The following is a 19342-nucleotide window of genomic DNA, read 5'->3' as shown; positions in this document are numbered from 1 at the left end:
CCTGCCCATGCCAGGTCCCTTGTGCCACTGTGGGGTGAGATGGGGGCTGCCACGCGGCCGGCGGCAGTGACGCTGGCATGGGCGGCTCTTGCCCTCGCCCTGTCCATGCCAGGGGCCCGTGTGGGCATGGGATGGGGCTACACCCCCCCGAGCCCCCCATGCTCCCATAGAAACACAGCCAAGCTCCGCTCCAGGGAGATGCTCTGCACTGGAAAAAAATGCTGGAAAATGCCAAACGAGCCAATTCCCAGCTCTCGTGGGTGGCCGGGAGGAGCAGGGGGGGCTGTGGTGCCATATTCCCCCCAGCCATTGGGACACCCAGCACCTTCCGTCCTGCAGCAGCCCCCAGGGTGAAGCACCCCCTGGGGCTGGGGGGACCTGGGGCTGCCCAGACTTGGCAAAGCCGTGGGCCAGAGTCGTTAAGGAATTAATGGGGAGTGGGGGGGAAGCCCTGCCAAGCCGGGCAGGTTTCCGGCAGTGGCTCTGGCCAAACCACGCCAGCGTCACTCGCAGTGAGGCCGGAGGCTGTGCCGAGGGGGTGGCTGTGATGGAGAGCCCTCCAGCTCGACATCCGTGGCACGGTGACAGTGGGACAGCAAGGACAGAGGGGCAGCAGGGCCCTGCCTGTGCCGGCTGCTGGCAGCGGGGTGACAGGAGACCTTGCGATGCCCTTTCCATGTCTGCCCCGGCCTCTCAGGTTTCCCGGGCTGCCTGGCCCGGGCAGCAGCGTCAGCCGGAGCTGGGCAGACGTGGGAGGGAAGGGACGCCCAGTGCCGGCGCTGGTGGTGACGCTGTCACCCATGGGATCCTGTGGTCCCCATCCCATCTCCTCCAGCACCGTGGTCCCTGGGGCAGTTGGGCCATCCTGGGCTCTCTGCCAGGGCTGTGCACAAGGGAAATGGTGCCAGGGATGCGCTGGGACATACCTGTGGTGTGGCAGCTCCCCCGAGCCACCGACAGCCCTGTCTCCCCATGGGCTCAGCCCCAGCTGCTCCCGATGCGGGGCTGGGCAGTGCCGCCAGCTCCCTCCTCCCCAAACCCTTGTCCGAGGTTGGCTCAAAGCTGCTCCGATCGCGGCCTCGACTCAGGGCCGGGACACAGAACATGGCACTTGGCCTCCACCTCCTCCCACTTGGCTCCTCATTGTCCTCATGGTCCCTTATTCCCAGGTCCCGGTGCCATTCAGCGCGGCTCGCTGCCACTGCCAGCCCTGTCGCGCCTTCTCTTTGCTTAAGCCAAGGTTGCAGCGGGAGCGCTCCCAGGCTGCCAAAACCCTCCTACCCCGGCTGCCGCCCCAAAAACCGTGCTGGGGCTCAATGAGCATCCTCTGGGCAGGGTCCTGCCACAGTCAGGAGGTCCCCAGGGGGGACCTCAGCCCTCTGCGGGTGCTGCTGCGGGGACACATAGGAGAGCACGGGTTGGAAGCAGGGACATGGGCTGGGAGCAGGGTTGTGGGTTAGGAGCAGGGAACATGGGCTGGGAGCAGGGACAACACTCTCCGTGCTGGCAGCATTGGGCTGACATTCCTTAGGCTTTTTCTCGAGATTTGACTAACTGGGATTGGCGTTGGCCGGAGCAGCCCTGGAGAAAAGCCCATCCTCCCTGATGGGGAAAGGGTATGTCCCGGTGTGATGCTGTCCCCGGCTCAGGCAGCAGCTGAGACTGGATCCGCTCGCTTGCCCCCAGCGATCCCCCTTCTCGCCCTCAGCTTTCTTCTCTTGGCTTCTGTGGGGGGAAAGGGACCCTGGGGGGCTGGCAAGCACTTGGCTGCTTTCCCCCCAAACCAATTCATCAGCGTTCCCAGAGATCCACCAGATTTATTTCCCCATTTCCCTCCTCCGTGGCAGTTTTGCAGTTCAGTTTAGCCGTATCCCCGTCTGCTCGCGGCACTCCTCGTCAGCCACACGCTCCCGGCTTCCCTCGTGCTGTCCCCGTCTCGACGCGCCGTGTCACCGTCGGGGGAGCTTGTGAAGCAGCGCAGCCTCTCTGGCTGCTCCCCTCTTCCCGGCACTGCCGGGGGGCACGGAGGGTGCCTGAGGAGCTGCCTCTCCCAAATCCCGGACCAGGCTCCCACCACCTCCCAGCCACAGCACCGATGGAAAGAGGCAGCGCAAGCGGCAGGGTCAGCGCGGGGTGGGCTGGGGGAGGCAGGAGCAAGGCAAGCGCTGGTGATGGGGACCGCAGGTGGCTGCCATGAGCATCCCTGGCGGCGACCGGCCACGGCCTCGGGCTCCAGCCACCCCTGGGGCTGAGATCAGAGGTTTTCTGGCTTTTTTTCGGGACTGCGACCTGAGGGTTGGTAGAGCAGCAGAGACTGCCTGGGCAGGGAAAGGGCAGCTCCCACAGCCCCCCGGGAAGGCAGCAAGGGAATAGCTCCGGGGCAAGATTCGCCCCATATCGAAAGTGGGGGGGAGTTGGAGGGGCAAGCGCAGCTCATACTGAGCCTGGATTTCGGACGGATCAGTTTGCCGGCAGCTGACTCTATTATTAGATGGCAGCGGCGGTTCGGGAGCCAGCTCAAGGCACAGAGCTCCAACATCGTCCCATCCACAGGCACGTCGTTAAAGGAAACGGCCCGTTTTCCAAATGACCCTCAGATGCTTAAAACAGCCGGGGGAGTGATGAGCTGCATCTCCTGAGGAAGACGGGCTGCATCTCCTGACGAACGGGAGACAGAGGAACAAAAGCTACTGCGAAGTGCTGCCTCTCCTTGGGGGTGCCCTCCAGGAGAAGACCCTCTGATGTGGCCCCAGAGGATGAATCCCGTTGGGATGTGGGGCTGGATGGCTTACAGGTATCTTGTGCGACTTTGCCGATGACCGGCCACGCTAATGGGGGCTGGAAGGAGCCGGCTTCGGGGGCTGCAGGCTGGCAGCCTACACATGCCCAGTGCCCCATGTCTGTGGCCCCCGAGCCACGTCCCGGCTCTGCCCCAACTCCTGCATCACCTGGGGGAACTCCACAGCGCTTGCCGAGGTCCCGCAGCCCCAGGCTGTGCCCCACCACCGCTCTTCCCATCGCTGCTGTCGCCCCACGGGAGCTGAGGGAGGGGGAAAAGGGATGGCTGGCAACCACGTGGGCGGCTCCAGGCTTTTATCTTGGATCCGGGTTTTCAACAGATGTGGTGTGAGCAATGTCTGTAAGGCAACTAGATCAGCATCATTGCTTGGAGATTAAAGGATTTAATAATCTGCTGGCAAGATGTAATTGAAAGAGGCAGCGCTCCGGTTGTGCAGCGCTCAACAAATGCACCGGGGCGTTCCCACGCTCCCTCCCGAGATCCCTCTAAACCCTCCTGTAAGCGGAATAAATCCCCAGGGCGTGTGGGGCAGGCCCTTTTCGACACAGATCCAGGGACTAACGCTTCATCTTCCTTTGTAGGTAACTACTTATTTATCATTGACATGCTTCTAGGGAGCCCTTCATTCCGTGACCTCAAGCTGCTCCACAAAGAATAAGGAATTGGAGGCAGGTACGTGGCGAGTCCCTGGGTGCCGGGGGGAAACGGTGCTGACGCTTGCCGGAGGTCAAAGCACCATTCAGCGGCGGCGGCGAGCCGGCAACCGCCGCTTCTCAGTCCCTTGTTCTAATCGCTGCTCCACTCCCTGGTGAAAAACCTTAGAAAACAAGGCAGTGACTGGCTCTGCAAAGCACTGACGACAACAATGCGGAGCTTCTTCCCCCGCTCGCCGGCAGCGTGGGATCATGACCCAGCATTATCCTCAGCAAGTGATGCTGCAACCGGAGGGCAGAAGCTTTTGGCAGCAGAGAGAGAGGCTGAACCTCCTGGAGGGGGGCGGCTGTCCTGGGGGGGCAGGGGCACGGGAAGACCGAGGTCCTTAAGCACTAAACCTGGGGAGGGGGCTGCTGCGAGCCCACGGCCGAGGTCTGCCCTGTGGTGTTGTGCAGAGCCGGGCTGGGCAGTGGCGAGGGCAGAAAGCTCCTCGGACACGTCCAAGCATGCTGCCTGTCGCTGGGCAGAGCCCTGCTGAGCCGCCCGCGCTGGCACTGCTGCGCCAGGAGCCGAGCCGAGGTGACGGTGCAGAAATAAGAGCCGTGCCCGGCACACCGAGCCCTCTGCCAAAGGCGCCGGGCTCTGCCTGACCTTTGCATCCTCCCTGCGCCTGGAAGTGCCGATCAAGTCCTGCTCTCGACGCGGCGGTGCCAGCTGGAACAGAAAATGGGGGAGAGGATCCCCGTTTTAGGACATGGAGCTGCCTTTCTCGTTCCTGTTATTCTCTGGCTGTCCACTGCAGCCCTGCCGGGAGGCAGACGGGGTAAGAGGCAGGGATGTCCGGTCCAAGCTGGTGAAAGCCTGGCCCCACCGCAGCAGTGGTAGGAGATGCTCCAAACACCGGACTGTGGCCTTTTCAGCAGCTGCTCGGTCCGGCTGTGCGGATCAGCTGGAGGCAGGAGGGCGGCTGGGAAGCCTGGTGAGACCCAACACCACGTATGCAAATATCTGCAGAAGAGAAAAGCAGTGTGGGGGACCCTCCTTGCATCACTTTTACTTCCCCTCCTCAGGAATTCCATCTTTCTGACAAAGCTTATTTCTTATATTGGGCTCTCCAGGGGTGCCTCAAAAAATTCACCCAGCTCCCAGGTATAGTTTGGTGTTTATTTATTTTGAGTTCCCCTGCCCTTACGACAACAGTGGAATCAAAACAGCAGCTGGGCACCCGCATGTGCCTACAGCCGGAGGGGTGGCAGGATTTCTGAGCTCCTGGTGGCCCAGGGGACTCGCAGCACAGACCAGGCTGTGGTCACCGGGGCTAAGAGGAACAGTGTCACACGGCAGCAGGTGGAGCAACTTCAAACCCTTCTCTGATCCTCCTCAGACAATGTGCTGAGCACCTGGGGCTGCTACTGCCAGCTCGATCAGGGCTCTTGTCCTCACACAAGTTTTGGGTTCCAGCTGTTCCTGAAGTGGTGGGAGCTGGAAGTGACCTAGGGCTGGGAGGGTCTGTGCTGGAGGGCTTCATGGGAGCTCAACCCTCAAGGTGAGGAACCTGAAATTGTGGGACCAGGACCTCCCCAGCTGGCCCGACCCGTGCCTGTGGCACAGCGGAGCCCCTGTCCCTGCCTTGGCTGGGGGAGGAGCTGGAGAAAACAAAGCTGTTGTTCGCAGCGGCTGCTGATGCCTCCTGGGTGACAAAGATCTCTTCCATCCCTGCGCTCACCGAGGGCTGGGCCCTGCTTTGCGAGAGGATTTGAGTAACCAGCAAGCCCAGCATGTCACTGCTCTCCTCAAGCAAACCTCCCCAAACTTAAATACTGTTGCGCAACTCCCTCGTGATTCACTTTTCCCCTCCCCATGGCGAGATCTGGAGGGCATGCATCTGCGGCGCGGTGTTGCAACCCCTGTGGCTCAGCTGTTCCTGGCAAGCTGGCTCTGACAGACGGGAATAGGCTGCCGGGTCCTGCCGGCTTTCCCCTTCCTCCCCCTTCCTCCTAATTTGGTAATTACCCCTCGTCACATCAGATCCGTGCCCTCCTGAGATCCAGACAGAAGACCCTTGGGAGGATGTGGTGGGGATGGCTGTGAGAACCATTCCACCTCTTGCTGGACATCCCCAAATCTACCAGCCCTGCAGCGATGCTCTGCTGACCGGGACTCACTGAGCAACCAAGAGCAAGGGTGTCCTTGTCCTTGGTGGGGTGTCTCCCGCGGGGTCGGTTCCTTCAGGGAGTAACATTTCACATCAGGGCCAGGCTTAGACGTCAGTCGGAAAATACTCTGTCTTGTTTGCAGTGGGATAGGCGAGACTTTGTATTGCTTCCTCTCTAGGATCCTAAAAGATAAACTTCTTTGAAGTCCATTACCAAACTTCCTAGGACAAAAGGTTATTGTAAACATCGGTGCAAACATCTAGTGATGTGCTTGTGCCGATAAACCCTTGGGGCGCGACTGGAAGCTGCTGGCCCTTGGGTCCCCAGTCGGTATCTGTGGCAGTGCCTTCGCTGCGGAGCTCTCCATGAATCCTGGGGTTTTTTCTCCTTATCTGCTCCATCGTAGAGAGGAAGCGTTTCATACGGTGCCCTTAAACTGATCTAGCAAAGCGCTAAAAATAAACCTTCTTTGTGAAGCCGCAAACTCCCGCCCGATCTGCTGTGTCAGCGCCTGGAGAGAACCCACTGTGAGAGTCCAGCCTTTCTTGAGACAGAGCTCGCACCCCCCTCGCCACAGGGGAAGCGTGCCTGCAACCGGGAGCTGCCACGGCCGAAAAAGCACAATACAAAGGAAAAACACCCAAGCGACTGTCTTCAGACGTGTGCTGGCTGTACTTTGGGAGGGGCCGGGTGGGAGGGATACAACTCAAACTAAACCTTTTGAGGTTTAATACACGAACAGTGTGAAATTACCAATCGCAGAATACTTAATTAGGCAAGTGAATTGCAATTGGCAGTGCCGGATCACACTGTGGGACAGCTTGGGTTTGACCGTGTGCGAGCGCTCGCTTGTTTGGAAAGGGCTGCTCCTCCCCACGTTGATGCCATGGGATCTCTAGCAGCCCCCAAGATGGGACATCTCAAGTGGCTTCAGCGGTGACTCCCCAGCTTGGATCTTGTGGGAGGGTTCACCCTGCAGTCTGGTAAATGCGGGAGCTGTGGCTGAATGCCCAGTAGCCACTGGGAATTATCTTCACTTCTGCGGACGGGGTGACACAGCGTCCTCCGTGCAACTGCCCGGGTCCACTGCAAACACACCATGTGCAGGATGTACCTGGGCTCCCCGACCGAGTCAACTCCTGAAAGCCCATCGGTCTGTTTGGTTTTTGCTCCCCATTTCACAGAATCACAGAATCACCGAGTCACAGAGTGGTTTGGGTGGGAAGGGACCTTAAAGGCCACCCAGTGGCACCCCCTGCCCTGGGCAGGGACACCTCCCACCAGCCCAGGTTGCTCCAAGCCCCGGCCAACCTGGCCTTGAACCCCTCCAGGGATGGGGCAGCCACAGCTGCTCTGGGCAACCTGGGCCAGGGGCTCACCCCCCTCACACCAAAGGATTTCTTCCCAATAGCTCATCTCAATCTCCCTCTTCCAGTGTAAAACCCTTCCCCCTCGTCCCATGGCTCCCCTCCCTGCTCCAGAGTCCCTCCCCAGCTTTCCTGGAGCCCCTTGAGGGACTGGCAGGGGCTGGAAGGTCTCCGCGGAGCCTTCTCTTCTCCAGGCTGAACCCCCCCAGCTCTCTCAGCCTGTCCTCCCAGCAGAGGGGCTCCAGCCCTCCCAGCATCTCCGGGGCCTCCTCTGGCCCCGCTCCAACAGCTCCGTGTCTCTCCTGTGCCGAGGCCCCAGCGCTGGAGGCAGCACTGCAGGGGGGTCTCCCCCGAGCGCAGCAGAGGGGCAGAATCCCCCCCTCGCCCTGCTGCCCACGCTGCTGGGGATGCAGCCCAGGCTGCGGGGGGGTTCTGGGCTGCCAGCGCACGGTGCCGGCTCATGGCCGGTTTCTCCCCCCCCGGCACCCCCAAGCCCTTCTCTCAGGGCTGCTCTCCATCCCTCCATCCCCAGCCTGGGCTGGCACCGGGGGCTGCCCTGACCCGGGGGCAGGACCCTGCACTTGGCCTGGTTGGACCCCATGAGGTTCACAGGGACCCACTTCTCCAGCCTGTCCAGGTCCCTCTGGATGGCATCCCGTCCCTCAGGCGTGTCACCGCCCCACTCAGCATGGTGTTGTCTGGAAATCTGCGGAGGGTGCCCTCGATCCCACTGTCTGTGTCATTGATGGAGGCATTGAAGAGTGCTGGTCCCAGTACGGACCCCTGAGGGACAGCACTTGTCACCAGTCTCCATCAGGACATGGAGCCATTGACCACCACGCTCTGGATGTGACCATCCAGCCGATTCCTCATCCACTGAACAGCCCACCCACCAGACCCATCTCTCCGATTTAGAGAGCAGGATGCTGTGGTGGACTGTATCAAAGGCCTCATGGAAGTCCAGACAGGCAACATCCGTAGCTCTTCCCTCATCCACTGATGGAGTCATTGGCAGAGCCGATGCCTGGGCCCTGGTACTCCCCCTGTTCCCTGGCAGCGGTGCCCATCCCCAGCTGACACTGGGCTCAGACTGGGGGGACCAGGGTGTAGGCCCGGACTTGCTCCAGGGCCCACCCGGGCCCAGTGAGGCTCGGCCGGGGCTCGCGGGTGCGGGGCCCGTGGAGGCCGCGGGTGGGACGGAGGGTCGCTGAGGGGCTGGATCCGCGGCGGGGCCTGGGCACACAGCGGAGGGGCTGCGGAGGAGCGCACCGGCGCCCGGGTCCCCGAGAGGGCGCGGAGGCCCCTCACCCCGCCCGCCGCCAGGGGGCGGCCTCCACTCCGCCGCCCCGTGACGTCACCGCCGGTGGAGGACTGGCAGGCGGGCGCACCCAATGGCAACGAGCAAGGAGCGGGGAGGCGGGACTTCCTCCGGCGGCGGGCCGGCCGGAGAAAGGGCGGGAAGGCCCCGCCTCCGGTGTGCGTGCTGACGTCAGGGCGTGCGCGCCCCCGCCTGGAGGCCTGCGCGGTTACCGAGCGGCGCGCGCAGCCTGGGCAGCGCCTGTGAGGAGCCGCCGCCGTCCCGGGGAACCGGGCCGGGCCCAGCCGAGCCGGGCGCCGCCGCGGGGTTATGAGGCCGGGCGCCGCCGCCTCCCCCCCGTGAGGAGCAGCGGGCCCGTAGCGGCGCGGGGAGCGCGCGAGGCGCCGGGGCCGCCCCGCGACAGGAAGCCATTTTGTGGGCCCCCTCCTCCTCCTTCTCCTCCTCCTCCTTCCTCCTCTCCTTCCTCCTCCTCGCCGCCGCCGTCCCGAGCGGCGCGGCCGGTGCTGCCGGCCGGGGTGGGCGGGCGGAGCCGCGGCGGGGGCGCCCGGTGAGCGAGGGCGGCGGGGGGGGCGAGCGGGGGGCCGGAGCGGGCGGCGGCGGCCGCCGCGCCTCCCCATGGCGAAGAAAACCTACGACCTGCTCTTCAAGCTGCTCCTCATCGGGGACTCGGGGGTCGGCAAGACCTGCGTGCTCTTCCGCTTCTCCGACGATGCCTTCAACACCACCTTCATCTCCACCATCGGTCAGTGCCTCCCCCCCCCCGGGTCCCATCTCCGCTCCCCCGGGGCTCCGGGCCCCCTCCGGGGTTTCGGTGACCCTCAGCGACCCTCCTTTTCCCTCCCTTCCCCTCCCTTGGGCGTTTTGTTGGCAGCTTGTACCCTACACCCCTCTGCCGTCAGCGGCCGGAGCCCCCCTGGCTGCCCCCATCAGCGGTGGGTCTCGGTCCCCCTGCACCCGTGCGGGAGGTGGGGTTGCCGTCCCTGCACGGTGCCTTCGCCGCTATTGATGTGGCTGAGCAGAGATGATGACACTCGTGGGTGGGGTCTGTGTTCTCACTCAACAAAGCTGTTGTCCTTCTCTCTTCTGTGAGTGAGCCGCCGGGCTTCTGGCAAAGCTGACTTTAGCCCTTCGTTGGCGTGCAGCGCCCAACTACGGTAGTGCCTTCGACATCGTTCCTCCCAGGCTACCTGTAAGAATCATAGAATGAATCATAGAATCATCATGGACCTGTTGGAGCAGGGCCAGAGGAGGCCCCGGAGATGCTGGGAGGGCTGGAGCCCCTCTGCTGGGAGGACAGGCTGAGAGAGCTGGGGGGGTTCAGCCTGGAGAAGAGAAGGCTCCGCGGAGACCTTCCAGCCCCTGCCAGTCCCTCAAGGGGCTCCAGGAAAGCTGGGGAGGGACTCTGGAGCAGGGAGGGGAGCCATGGGACGAGGGGGAAGGGTTTTACACTGGAAGAGGGGAGATTGAGATGAGATATTGGGAAGAAATCCTTTGGTGTGAGGGGGGTGAGCCCCTGGCCCAGGTTGCCCAGAGAAGCTGTGGCTGCCCCATCTCTGGAGGGGTTCAAGGCCAGGTTGGCCGGGGCTTGGAGCAACCTGGGCTGGTGGGAGGTGTCCCTGCCCAGGGCAAGAGTGTTGGAATGAGATGATCTTTAAGGTCCCTTCCAACCCATACCATTCTGTGATTTGATGATCATGAAGGAGAGCTGTGTATTTTCCTGGCTTTTCTCTTTCTGTTTAATCTACGCTCTTGAGACAGGCCTTGTATCTAACATCCTTCTCCTTAGCTTTATCATAGCATTTTGTTTTTCTTCTCCTGTCACTGTCTTGTTTTGCAGATGAAGAGTTCAGGTCAGCAGTTCTAACCTTGGTGACTGACTCTGGAAATTTAAGAGAATTCATGCCTCCACTCTTTCTTGCAGTATCCACTGGTGTAATGTGCACGGATACCTACCACACATCTGGAAAAAAGAAAGTCTTTTCTGGGGGGGTTTGAATTGGATCTGGGTTCCCGTGCTTGATATAAATCCCTTCAGTGTTTGGCCATACAGCTGTTTAGCAAGGGTAGGAGAACATAGGGTATTGGTGTAAATCTTAGTGTAAGTAAACTTCTGTGTACTTCCTCATTTGTGTCGAAACGTCACTGTAAAAATTGCAGCTCAGGCTACAAGGTGTAAAAAGGAGCTTTTAACCAGGCCTTGGGTAATTGGAAATGCAAAAAAGTATATTTGGGGGACAACTTAGTGTCAAGACACAGTTGTCACCTAAAAGCTTTTTGGACTTCAACTCAGGGTTTTGCTTAATTGTTTTGGGGGCGTATGTGACAGTCACTTTATTACATCTGTTAACATTGCATACCTTGACTATTGAAGGCTGTATTTATTTTGCTGCCGTGGCTGTAGTGTAATTCTGCGCTGCTTGGCAAATTCTCGCCTGGATCACATGGCGTTTGTTGCTTTCTCAGTTTGCTGGAAAGGTTTATTTCAATTCTCAAAGTTAAAAATAGTCAACGTCTTAGTTAAGAAGTCTGCGGATTTATGGTGGCTCTTGCTCTGGAGAACTTGCGCTTTTAGTGATCAGCCATTTTTAGTAATTAGTAATTTAGTAATTAGTATTACTTCTTGGTCTAACTGCAGTTTTTGAGCATTCAAGCAGAGTATCATCAGGTTTAGTAGCAAGTGTGCATGGGCAGAGTTTGGAATCATTTCTGAACAGTCAAACCAATTTAGGCCAGTAGGTATTTGTTTCTGGAGTACATAAGCCGTTTGTAGCACGTGTGCACTGGAAGGCAAACAAGTTATGCTTACTAAATTCTGAACTAAATGTCTAGTTCTGGTAGCTGTGAATACCACTTGACGACTAGTTGGTGTGTCAGGCTGTGTCAGACTTGTGTCTTCGCGGTGGAATTTAGCAGATCTTGGGGTACAAATAGATTTTCTGTGTGGTGCTGAATTACGGGTGCTTAACTGCCCAGAGATATCTTATTGTTTCCTTAGTTCTTCTGAAAGGAATTGCTTAATGAGGAAACCTGGTGGGAAGGTGTCCTGTGCAAGTGGTGTCAGTTGAAAGGGAGACTCTACTTTAGTATCTTTTAAAAAGCTGCCGATCTGTGAAGGAAAATCTTGAACTGGGTGAAGACATCTGTCCACTTAGTTGTTCTCTGCCTTATTACAGCAAAGCGGTTGAGTAATCTGTCTGAAAATGATATCTCAACTTGCCACCGCCAGTAGCTACAATTTTCAGACTTTCTCAGGTTTTCCTGTGCTGCAGTGATGAGGGCAGCAATGGCAGGCCAGGAAGGGGACAGGGAGCCTGGAAAAGGGCTTTGCCGGGTGGTACCTGCTGTGATACATCCCGTGGCTGTAGCTGCAGAACTTGGGCTGCTTTTGCAGCTGGAAGAGGAGGGTTTCAGGAAAACCCTCAGATGAGTCTTTGACCTGTAGCAACAAGGAAATACTATTTCCAAAGCACTTGTGTACACAGTAGATGGCATTGAAGGTGACTGGCTTATTGGCTGAATCTCTCCTCATATTTAAAAAAAAATAACAATACTTGGTAGGTTGTTAGCTCTGATTCATGTTTCTGTGTTTACACTGAGCTCCACCAAGAACCTGAGATAGCCAAGCATGAGAAACGTACCGTAGTACTGGTGGCCGTCAGCGGGGACTGGTTTGATCTTTCTAGTCTTTATAGGAAAGGATGGGTCTCAAAGAATATTGAAACTGGCCCGTGCGTGTAAAAGGTGAGTGGGGGGGGAGTGTTTTAATGCTATAAAATCAAAGGCTTGTCTGCATATGTAAGTGAAGATACAATAACAATGTGTTTCTAACTTCACATTAGTAACTTACATTCACTTACTTTCATCTTTACACATTTTAAGGACTGATTAGGCATGGTCCATGATGGCAGTTTGGACATAATTTACTATATGTGTAATTTGGTATACTCTCTTTAACTTTTGACTTTGAATCACTTCAATCTAATATTTCCTGCTAAAGCAGCAGTTAAGCTTTTGGATGTGATGAGGTGCCCGGGTGAATGATTTCATTACCCTGTCTAGAGGTACTATAAATAATCCAGATGGCTGTTCTGCAAGAATCCCTAAGTCATCGTAACCTCCCTGGAGAGAGCAGGGGCCTTGTCCTCAAATGCTGTGTTGCTGTTTTCAGGTAGAAAGGGAATAAACTATAGAAGACTTAGTCTTATCACAAACCGTTTTTATTTTTAATAGCTCTTCAGTAATCCTCTGGTGTAGAAATAATTTTTATGATATCTTTTTTTTTTTTTTGAGAAATTGTGGTGACTTTTCAGTTAGTCTATGGTTACTCAGCAGTAGAGTCAGGTCTGTCGGCAGTAGCCGTTCCTCTGGGCACTGGTGTTACTCTCTGGGGCTCTTAAGCACCGAGTACCGGGGGCTTCTGTTAACGGGCTGCAGCCTGTCTCCCCTCTCCCCAAACACTGCTGACTTTAGTAGCTTCTCTGCTGCCGCTCATGCTACCAGCAAATTTTCTTTAATGTTAAAAATGTTAGTGTAAGTAGCTTCCAGTCAATGCATACTTGAGATCTTAATTTTCCATAGTAACTTTTTTTATCGGCATTCAACATGTCAAGTTGATGACAGCTTGAAGTGAACCGTCGAAAAACAACGTGTGGGAGCTGTGAGGGTGCGCTTTGCGAAGCTGTTCGGGGTCAGCAGGTAAAGCGCTGGCCTTTGCTGCCTGGTCAGGAGCCGGTAGGGAGGGCTGTTCATGCGAGGATGTCTGTCTAAAAAATTTGAATGTCAAAACTGAACTCAAGCATATAATTGCTATTGTTTGACTAAGTAAAATGCAGATTAAGATGAGTCACAAAAAATGTTTTCCCATGAAATCTGACTACCTCTAGTAATGCGCTCAGGAGAACAAAGCGTATGTAATCATCGTGAGATTCCCTCTAAATGCTGTTGATGCAGGTAAAGTTTCATGTCTCTTAACCCATAGTGAAGATGCAGTTGTGTTCTGTATTTCTGGTCTTCTGGTCACACTGACTGCAACTCTAAAATCCAGAGGGAGGGAGAAAAAGCAGTATGATTTTTGAGGTTTGATCACCTTTATCATTTTATTCTGAACACAGGAAGGTCTTGATGCCAAAGCTGTGCTAAGAGTGTGCAAAACTGTACTGTTTTAAATGCAAAGGTATATGAAAACTAATTTCTGATGAAATTCATTTTTTCCCAGGTTTTTTTTTTTTATTTATTTCCTTGGCCTTAATTAGAAGTAATTTTGAGTTGCTAAGCACTTGCTTCAGAATCATTGCATATGGGTACATTTAAGCAGTGAAATTTTTTAAAACCAGTCCTTGGATATCAAAAATAGTAAATATAACAAGTGTATTCTTACATCGTACGAGGATTTGTTTGCTTGTGATTGTGATATATTGATATTGTGAAGAAAGGAGTCCCAGATAGAGAATGGGGAAGAACTCAGTAGATTGTAGGAAAGCAAACTAGGCAGAAATTAAGTTTTGAATTCTGAAAATGCTTTTACATGTTTGGCGGTTGCAATGAAGTTTGAAAAAACAAGTAGTTTCTGGTGTCAAAAAGAAGAGCATTACCACAGCAGTTCATGATTTGCTTTTTCCTTACATGCCTTTTCTGTCTCATCTACAGCTTGCTGGCTTGTGGGAGCAGCAAACAACTTTGAGTTCTGTTTGTATTGTGCCTGGGCAGTGAGTTCAGTCCGTATCTGATTCCTGGCAGGGAGCAGGTGAATTAGGAAAAAAAAATCCAACAAAAACCCCACCCCAACTCCTGCTCAGCCGTTCCATGACATGGGGTCCAGAAATTGTCAGGCAGCAAGAGATGCAAAAATCATTTCTACATGCAGGTAGACCTTCTGAGCTGTAAAACTTGCTGTCGCGGCAAGTTCTGGAGGGGAAAATATAAGTGGGTTCAGAATGAAAGCAGAAAATTGAAGTGGATCCATCGGTGTCTGTTGGACTGTTGCTCTGGATGTGGCTTTGGGCTTGGGAATCCCCTCAGCGCTTGGTGCCTGGAGGGAGTGGTTCTCCTCGCCCCTGGCTGCTGGGATGCCCAGGAGAGGGGTTACAGAGCGAACTGGGTTTACGGTGTGATACGGTATGATTGAGGGTGTTTTGGGTTTTGTTAGTCAAGGGCCATGGATAGTGAGCAGCAGTTCTGCCTGTGTGTGCCTCGCAGCGCTGATGAGGAGCGCGTGGATAGCTGTATGGAGAAGAGCTGAGGAACTGAGCCAGGTGGAAACTTTTTTTTAAGCGTAGCTATTTTTTCAGCTGAGCTGAATCAGTTCCCCGATCTGGCTTCTTATGTTACTGTATAAATCTGTACTGGCAGAGCGTGTAGGGCATCTTGGGACGTGGAAACACTGGAATAGGTGGCACTCGTACCGAAAATTCACTTTTAGGGTTGTGGTTCCATGATAGAAAGCGTTTGGCAGCACTGCCAGTGCCTGGTGTTCCCTTCTCCCTGCCCCCAGTATGAAACAAAGCGTAAACTGGGCTTTCTCCTCTCCCTTTGCTGCTGCTGTTGCTGCCTCGGGGCAAAAAACAGTTGGTGAAGGCTGAGAACGTTGCTGAACTCCTTCCTCAGGCGCATACCTGTGCGGTGGCTGCACAGGACACGTAGCCCTGCTGCTCCCTTTTCTGTTTGTCCTTGCACTGACATGCTATTTCTGTTCAGCTGAAACTAATAGGCAGCTGTTGCCTAAATGTGCTAAGTATGATCAGAAGATGCGGAGAGGAATGGGAAGGAGCATGTGGAGGTTGGCTGCCACAATTAAGCCAGTGCTGTGTCCAGGAGGAGACTGAACTGTCACTTCAACAGTAAGTGGCAAGGATAAAGAGAGGATGAAGTTGCTAACGTTTTCTAGGGTAAAGCATGTTCCCGCTTCAGAGCGCAGGCCTGTAGCTTCTTGTGACAGGCTGTCTGTATAATCCGTGCTCTGTTCTTGAATTTTACAAGACCAAATGAAATGCCTGTTGACATTGGTAGAAAACTTGCTTAGGAACTGCTAAGCAGGGATGGAGCCTTCCTTCAAGGGCCCTGGAGATGCTGGGAGGGCTGGAGCCCCTCTGCTGGGAGGACAGGCTGAGAGAGCTGGGGGGGTTCAGCCTGGAGAAGAGAAGGCTCCGTGGAGACCTTCCAGCCCCTGCCAGTCCCTCAAGGGGCTCCAGGAAAGCTGGGGAGGGACTCTGGAGCAGGGAGGGGAGCCATGGGACAAGGGGGGACAGTTTTACACTGGAAGAGGGGAGATTGAGATGAGCTATTGGGAAGAAATTCTTTGGTGTGAGGGGGGTGAGCCCCTGGCCCAGGTTGCCCAGAGAAGCTGTGGCTGCCCCATCCCTGGAGGGGTTCAAGGCCAGGTTGGCTGGGGCTCGGAGCAACCTGAGCTGGTGGGAGGTGTCCCTGCCCAGGGCAGGTGGTGCCACTGGGTGGGCTTTAAGGAGGTCCCTTCCAACCTAAACCATTCTATGACTTTAGAGGTGTGTGGTGCAGAAAAGTGGTTTCCTCATGACTTCTCGATTTACCTCTTTAGAAAGAGTATCTGTCACTCCTCTCTCTTTATCCTGAGAAAACTTTTGATCTTTTCTACCCATAAAGTTAATATTGGTATTTAAGTAGAGAATCGGTTGAGAGCCTGTTCATAAATACTTCATCAGGAGATAGAAAAGAAGTAATCCTAACTTGAAGAGGGTTTTTTAGCGTGTGCTAAGCAGATGTAGCTGCCTCTAGTCCAGCGGTGCTGCATGTGTGGGGTTGTGTCTTGGCAGGCCACGCTGGCTGTACCTGCTCCTGCAGCCCTCGGGACCAGGGTGTGGGCCACTTCCACCGCTCGGGTGGCAACGGCTTGCTCTTGTCCTCCTCCTCTCGGGAGCGGTGGAAGGGCAGCGTGTTCTTGCTTGTTAGCAGTGTCATGGAGGGAAGAGCAGGAGAATCTCGGGAAGGAGGCGTCTCCTGCCAGGAAACTTCATCCTGCCTGGGGTTGAATAATGCCTGTGAAAGACATTGGATGAGAGCAGGTTGCACGGATTCCCCTGGCAGCGGCGGCCGGCGCCTGTTTTGCTGCGTGACCTTCTGATGACATGTGGAGAAGGGTTTCAGCTGGTGTTGGTTTTGTGTAACCCGTGCTGAGGGGGGGAAGGTTCTTCAGAAACGCTTTGTGAAAACCAGGCTTGTCAAATTCCCGGTGCTTTGGGAATTCCTTGTCTGGCCCTGGGGAAACAGTAAAGAGACCAGAGCTGCTGCTGCAAGTTTAGTGTTTTGGTACGACTTAACTGTGTGGGCTTTTCTTTTCTGCGTGGGTTTAACTAGAAGACTTGTGTGGGTTTAACTAGAAGACTCTGCATGTTTTTGTTCTTTTCTCTAGCTAAAACAACTCGAGGCTTTCTTTCCCACTGGAATTGTGACTGTCTTATACTGTGTAACCTGGAGAAGTACCCGTTTGTGTCTTGTATTTCCAAAATCTGACTTAATGCTCCCTGAGAGAGGTCTGCTTTCTTGATTACCATTAAGTATGGAATACCTATGCTGACATCCATACCTGTACAGCTTTTTCCTCAAGGATGCTTTTCAAACTGGTGTTCTTTCGTATTTTGACTAATGATTAGCTCTACAGATACCAGATACGCTGAAGCAGTTTTTGGATTGAGGGCAGCGCTGGAAACAGCATCTTCTCGATAATGTGGGTCTGGTGTGGCATGATGCTTTATGAACTGGGAATTCCTTTAGTACCGCAGTCCGGCAGGGCTGTGATCAACATCACGGAATGGTTTGGGTGGGAAGGGACTTTAAAGGCCATCTAGTCCAACGCCCTGCCATGAGCAGGCACATGTTCAACTGGACCAGGTCGCTCAGAGCCCCGTCCAACCTGGCCTGGGATGTTTCCAGGGATGGGGCAGCCACAGCTTCTCTGGGCAACCTGGGCCAGGGGCTCACCCCCCTCACACCAAAGAATTTCTTCCCAATATCTCATCCAAATCTCCCCTCTTCCAGTGTAAAACCCTTCCCCCTCGTCCCATGGCTCCCCTCCCTGCTCCAGAGTCCCTCCCCAGCTTTCCTGGAGCCCCTTGAGGGACTGGCAGGGGCTGGAAGGTCTCCGCGGAGCCTTCTCTTCTCCAGGCTGAACCCCCCCAGCTCTCTCAGCCTGTCCTCCCAGCAGAGGGGCTCCAGCCCTCCCAGCATCTCCGGGGCCTCCTCTGGCCCCGCTCCAACAGCTCCGTGTCTCTCCTGTGCCGAGGCCCCAGCGCTGGAGGCAGCACTGCAGGGGGGTCTCCCCCGAGCGCAGCAGAGGGGCAGAATCCCCCCCTCGCCCTGCTGCCCACGCTGCTGGGGATGCAGCCCAGGCTGCGGGGGGGTTCTGGGCTGCCAGCGCACGGTGCCGGCTCATGGCCAGCTTTTCCTCCCCGGCACCCCCAAGCCCTTCTCTCAGGGCTGCTCTCCATCCCTCCATCCCCAGCCTGGGCTGGCACCGGGGGTTGCCCCGACCCGGGGGCAGGACCCTGCACTTGGCCTGGTTGAACCTCATGAGGTTCACAGGGACCCACTTCTCCAGCCTGTCCAGGTCCCTCTGGATGGCATCCCGTCCCTCAGGCGTGTCACTGCCCCCCCTCACCGTGGTGTTGTCTGGAAATCTGCTGAGGGTGCCCTTGATTCCGATGTCCGTGTCATTGATGAAGATGTCATCATCAGTGGGAGGCTGTCTTGGCCCAAGATCTGAGCTTCAAAACCCTTAATAGATGTGGTTATGAAGATGGGTAGTACTGTAGTAACTTCATGTGTTTACCCATTTTAGGTCAGGGGTAGCACTTACTTTCCTGTCTTTTGATTTACGAGGCTATCAGAATCACGGAATCTTCAGAGTTGGAAGGGACCTCTAGAGATCATCTAGTCCAACTCCCCTGCTAGAGCAGGATTGCCTAAAGCACATCCCTCAGGGCTGCATCCAGGCGAGTCTTGAAAATCTCCAGAGAAGGGGACTCCACACCCTCCCTGGGCAGCCTGTTCCAGTGCTCTGTCACCCTCACTGTAAAGAAGTTTTTCCGTGTATTTGAACGGAACTTCCTATGTTCCAGCTTGTGCCCATTGCCCCTTGTCCTGTCGCTGGGAACCATTGAAAAGAGCCTGGCTCCGTCCTCCTTAAACCCACCCTTTAGGTACTTGTAAACATTAATCAGGTCCCCCCTCAACCTTCTCTTCTCCAGGCTAAAGAGTCCCAGCTCTCTCAGCCTTTCCTCATAAGGGAGGTGCTCCAGTCCCATAATCATCTTGGTTGCCCTTCGCTGGACTCTCTCCAGTAGTTCCCTGTCCCTCTTGAACTGGGGAGCCCAAAACTGGACACAGTACTCCAGTTGCGGCCTCACCAGTGCAGAGTAGAGGGGGAGAATGACCTCCCTCGACCTACTGGCCACAGTCTTCCCTATGCAGCCCAGGATGCCATTGGCCTTCTTGGCGACAAGGGCACACTGCTGGCTCATGGATAATTTGCTGTCTACCAGGACCCCCAGGTCCTTCTCCTCAGAGCTGCTTCCCAGCATGTCCGCCCCTAACATATACTGGTGTTTGGCATTCTTCCTTCCCAGATGCAGGACCCTACACTTGCTTTTGTTGAACCTCATTAGGTTCTTCTCTGCCCAGCTCTCCAGCCTGTCCAGAAGGTTCATTAAAGCTGGTCTTCTCAAATTGTGTCATCTGTGGCTTATGAGATCAAACTCTTGTGTCTCTTTCATGGCAACACGCACTGAACGGTATGCACCTGGTCCCCAGGAAAAAGTTGTTCTGCCTTCTGGGATGGTTGTGTCTTAACTTGGACTCACCATCATTTTAGTCTTCTAGAGTAAAGGTGATTTGACATTTTGGTTCAGATGTTCAGTTACTAACTTCAGGCATCTGGACATATGAATGAGCCTATTGATGTGCCAGGTGTTGTCTCTCCTGCCCTTCTAACCCTAGGCATGGTACCTGTTCTTTCTCACCACCAAATCTCCCTGGCAGCTGACTTCCCTGCGGGTAACTAACTTGATTGCAGTTAAACCGT

The 19342-nt window shown here is 55.4% G+C and overlaps 1 protein-coding gene across 1 annotated transcript in view; it reads left to right on the top strand.

Annotated features, from left to right (window-relative positions):
• Positions 1-8858: 8858 nt before the first annotated feature.
• Positions 8859-19342, top strand: part of RAB10 (RAB10, member RAS oncogene family) — a 48704-nt gene continuing 38220 nt past the window's right edge. The window contains exon 1 of the mRNA XM_054194561.1: positions 8859-9037. Coding sequence (XP_054050536.1) covers positions 8911-9037 — 127 coding nt within the window. The 5' untranslated portion in view covers positions 8859-8910. The remainder of the gene's footprint in view (positions 9038-19342) is intronic.

Source organism: Rissa tridactyla, chromosome 3 (assembly GCF_028500815.1).
Source record: "Rissa tridactyla isolate bRisTri1 chromosome 3, bRisTri1.patW.cur.20221130, whole genome shotgun sequence".
Taxonomy (NCBI): Eukaryota; Metazoa; Chordata; class Aves; order Charadriiformes; family Laridae; genus Rissa; species Rissa tridactyla.
Note: the sequence above shows the minus strand (reverse complement) of the source record. Positions and strands in the feature narration are given on the sequence as shown.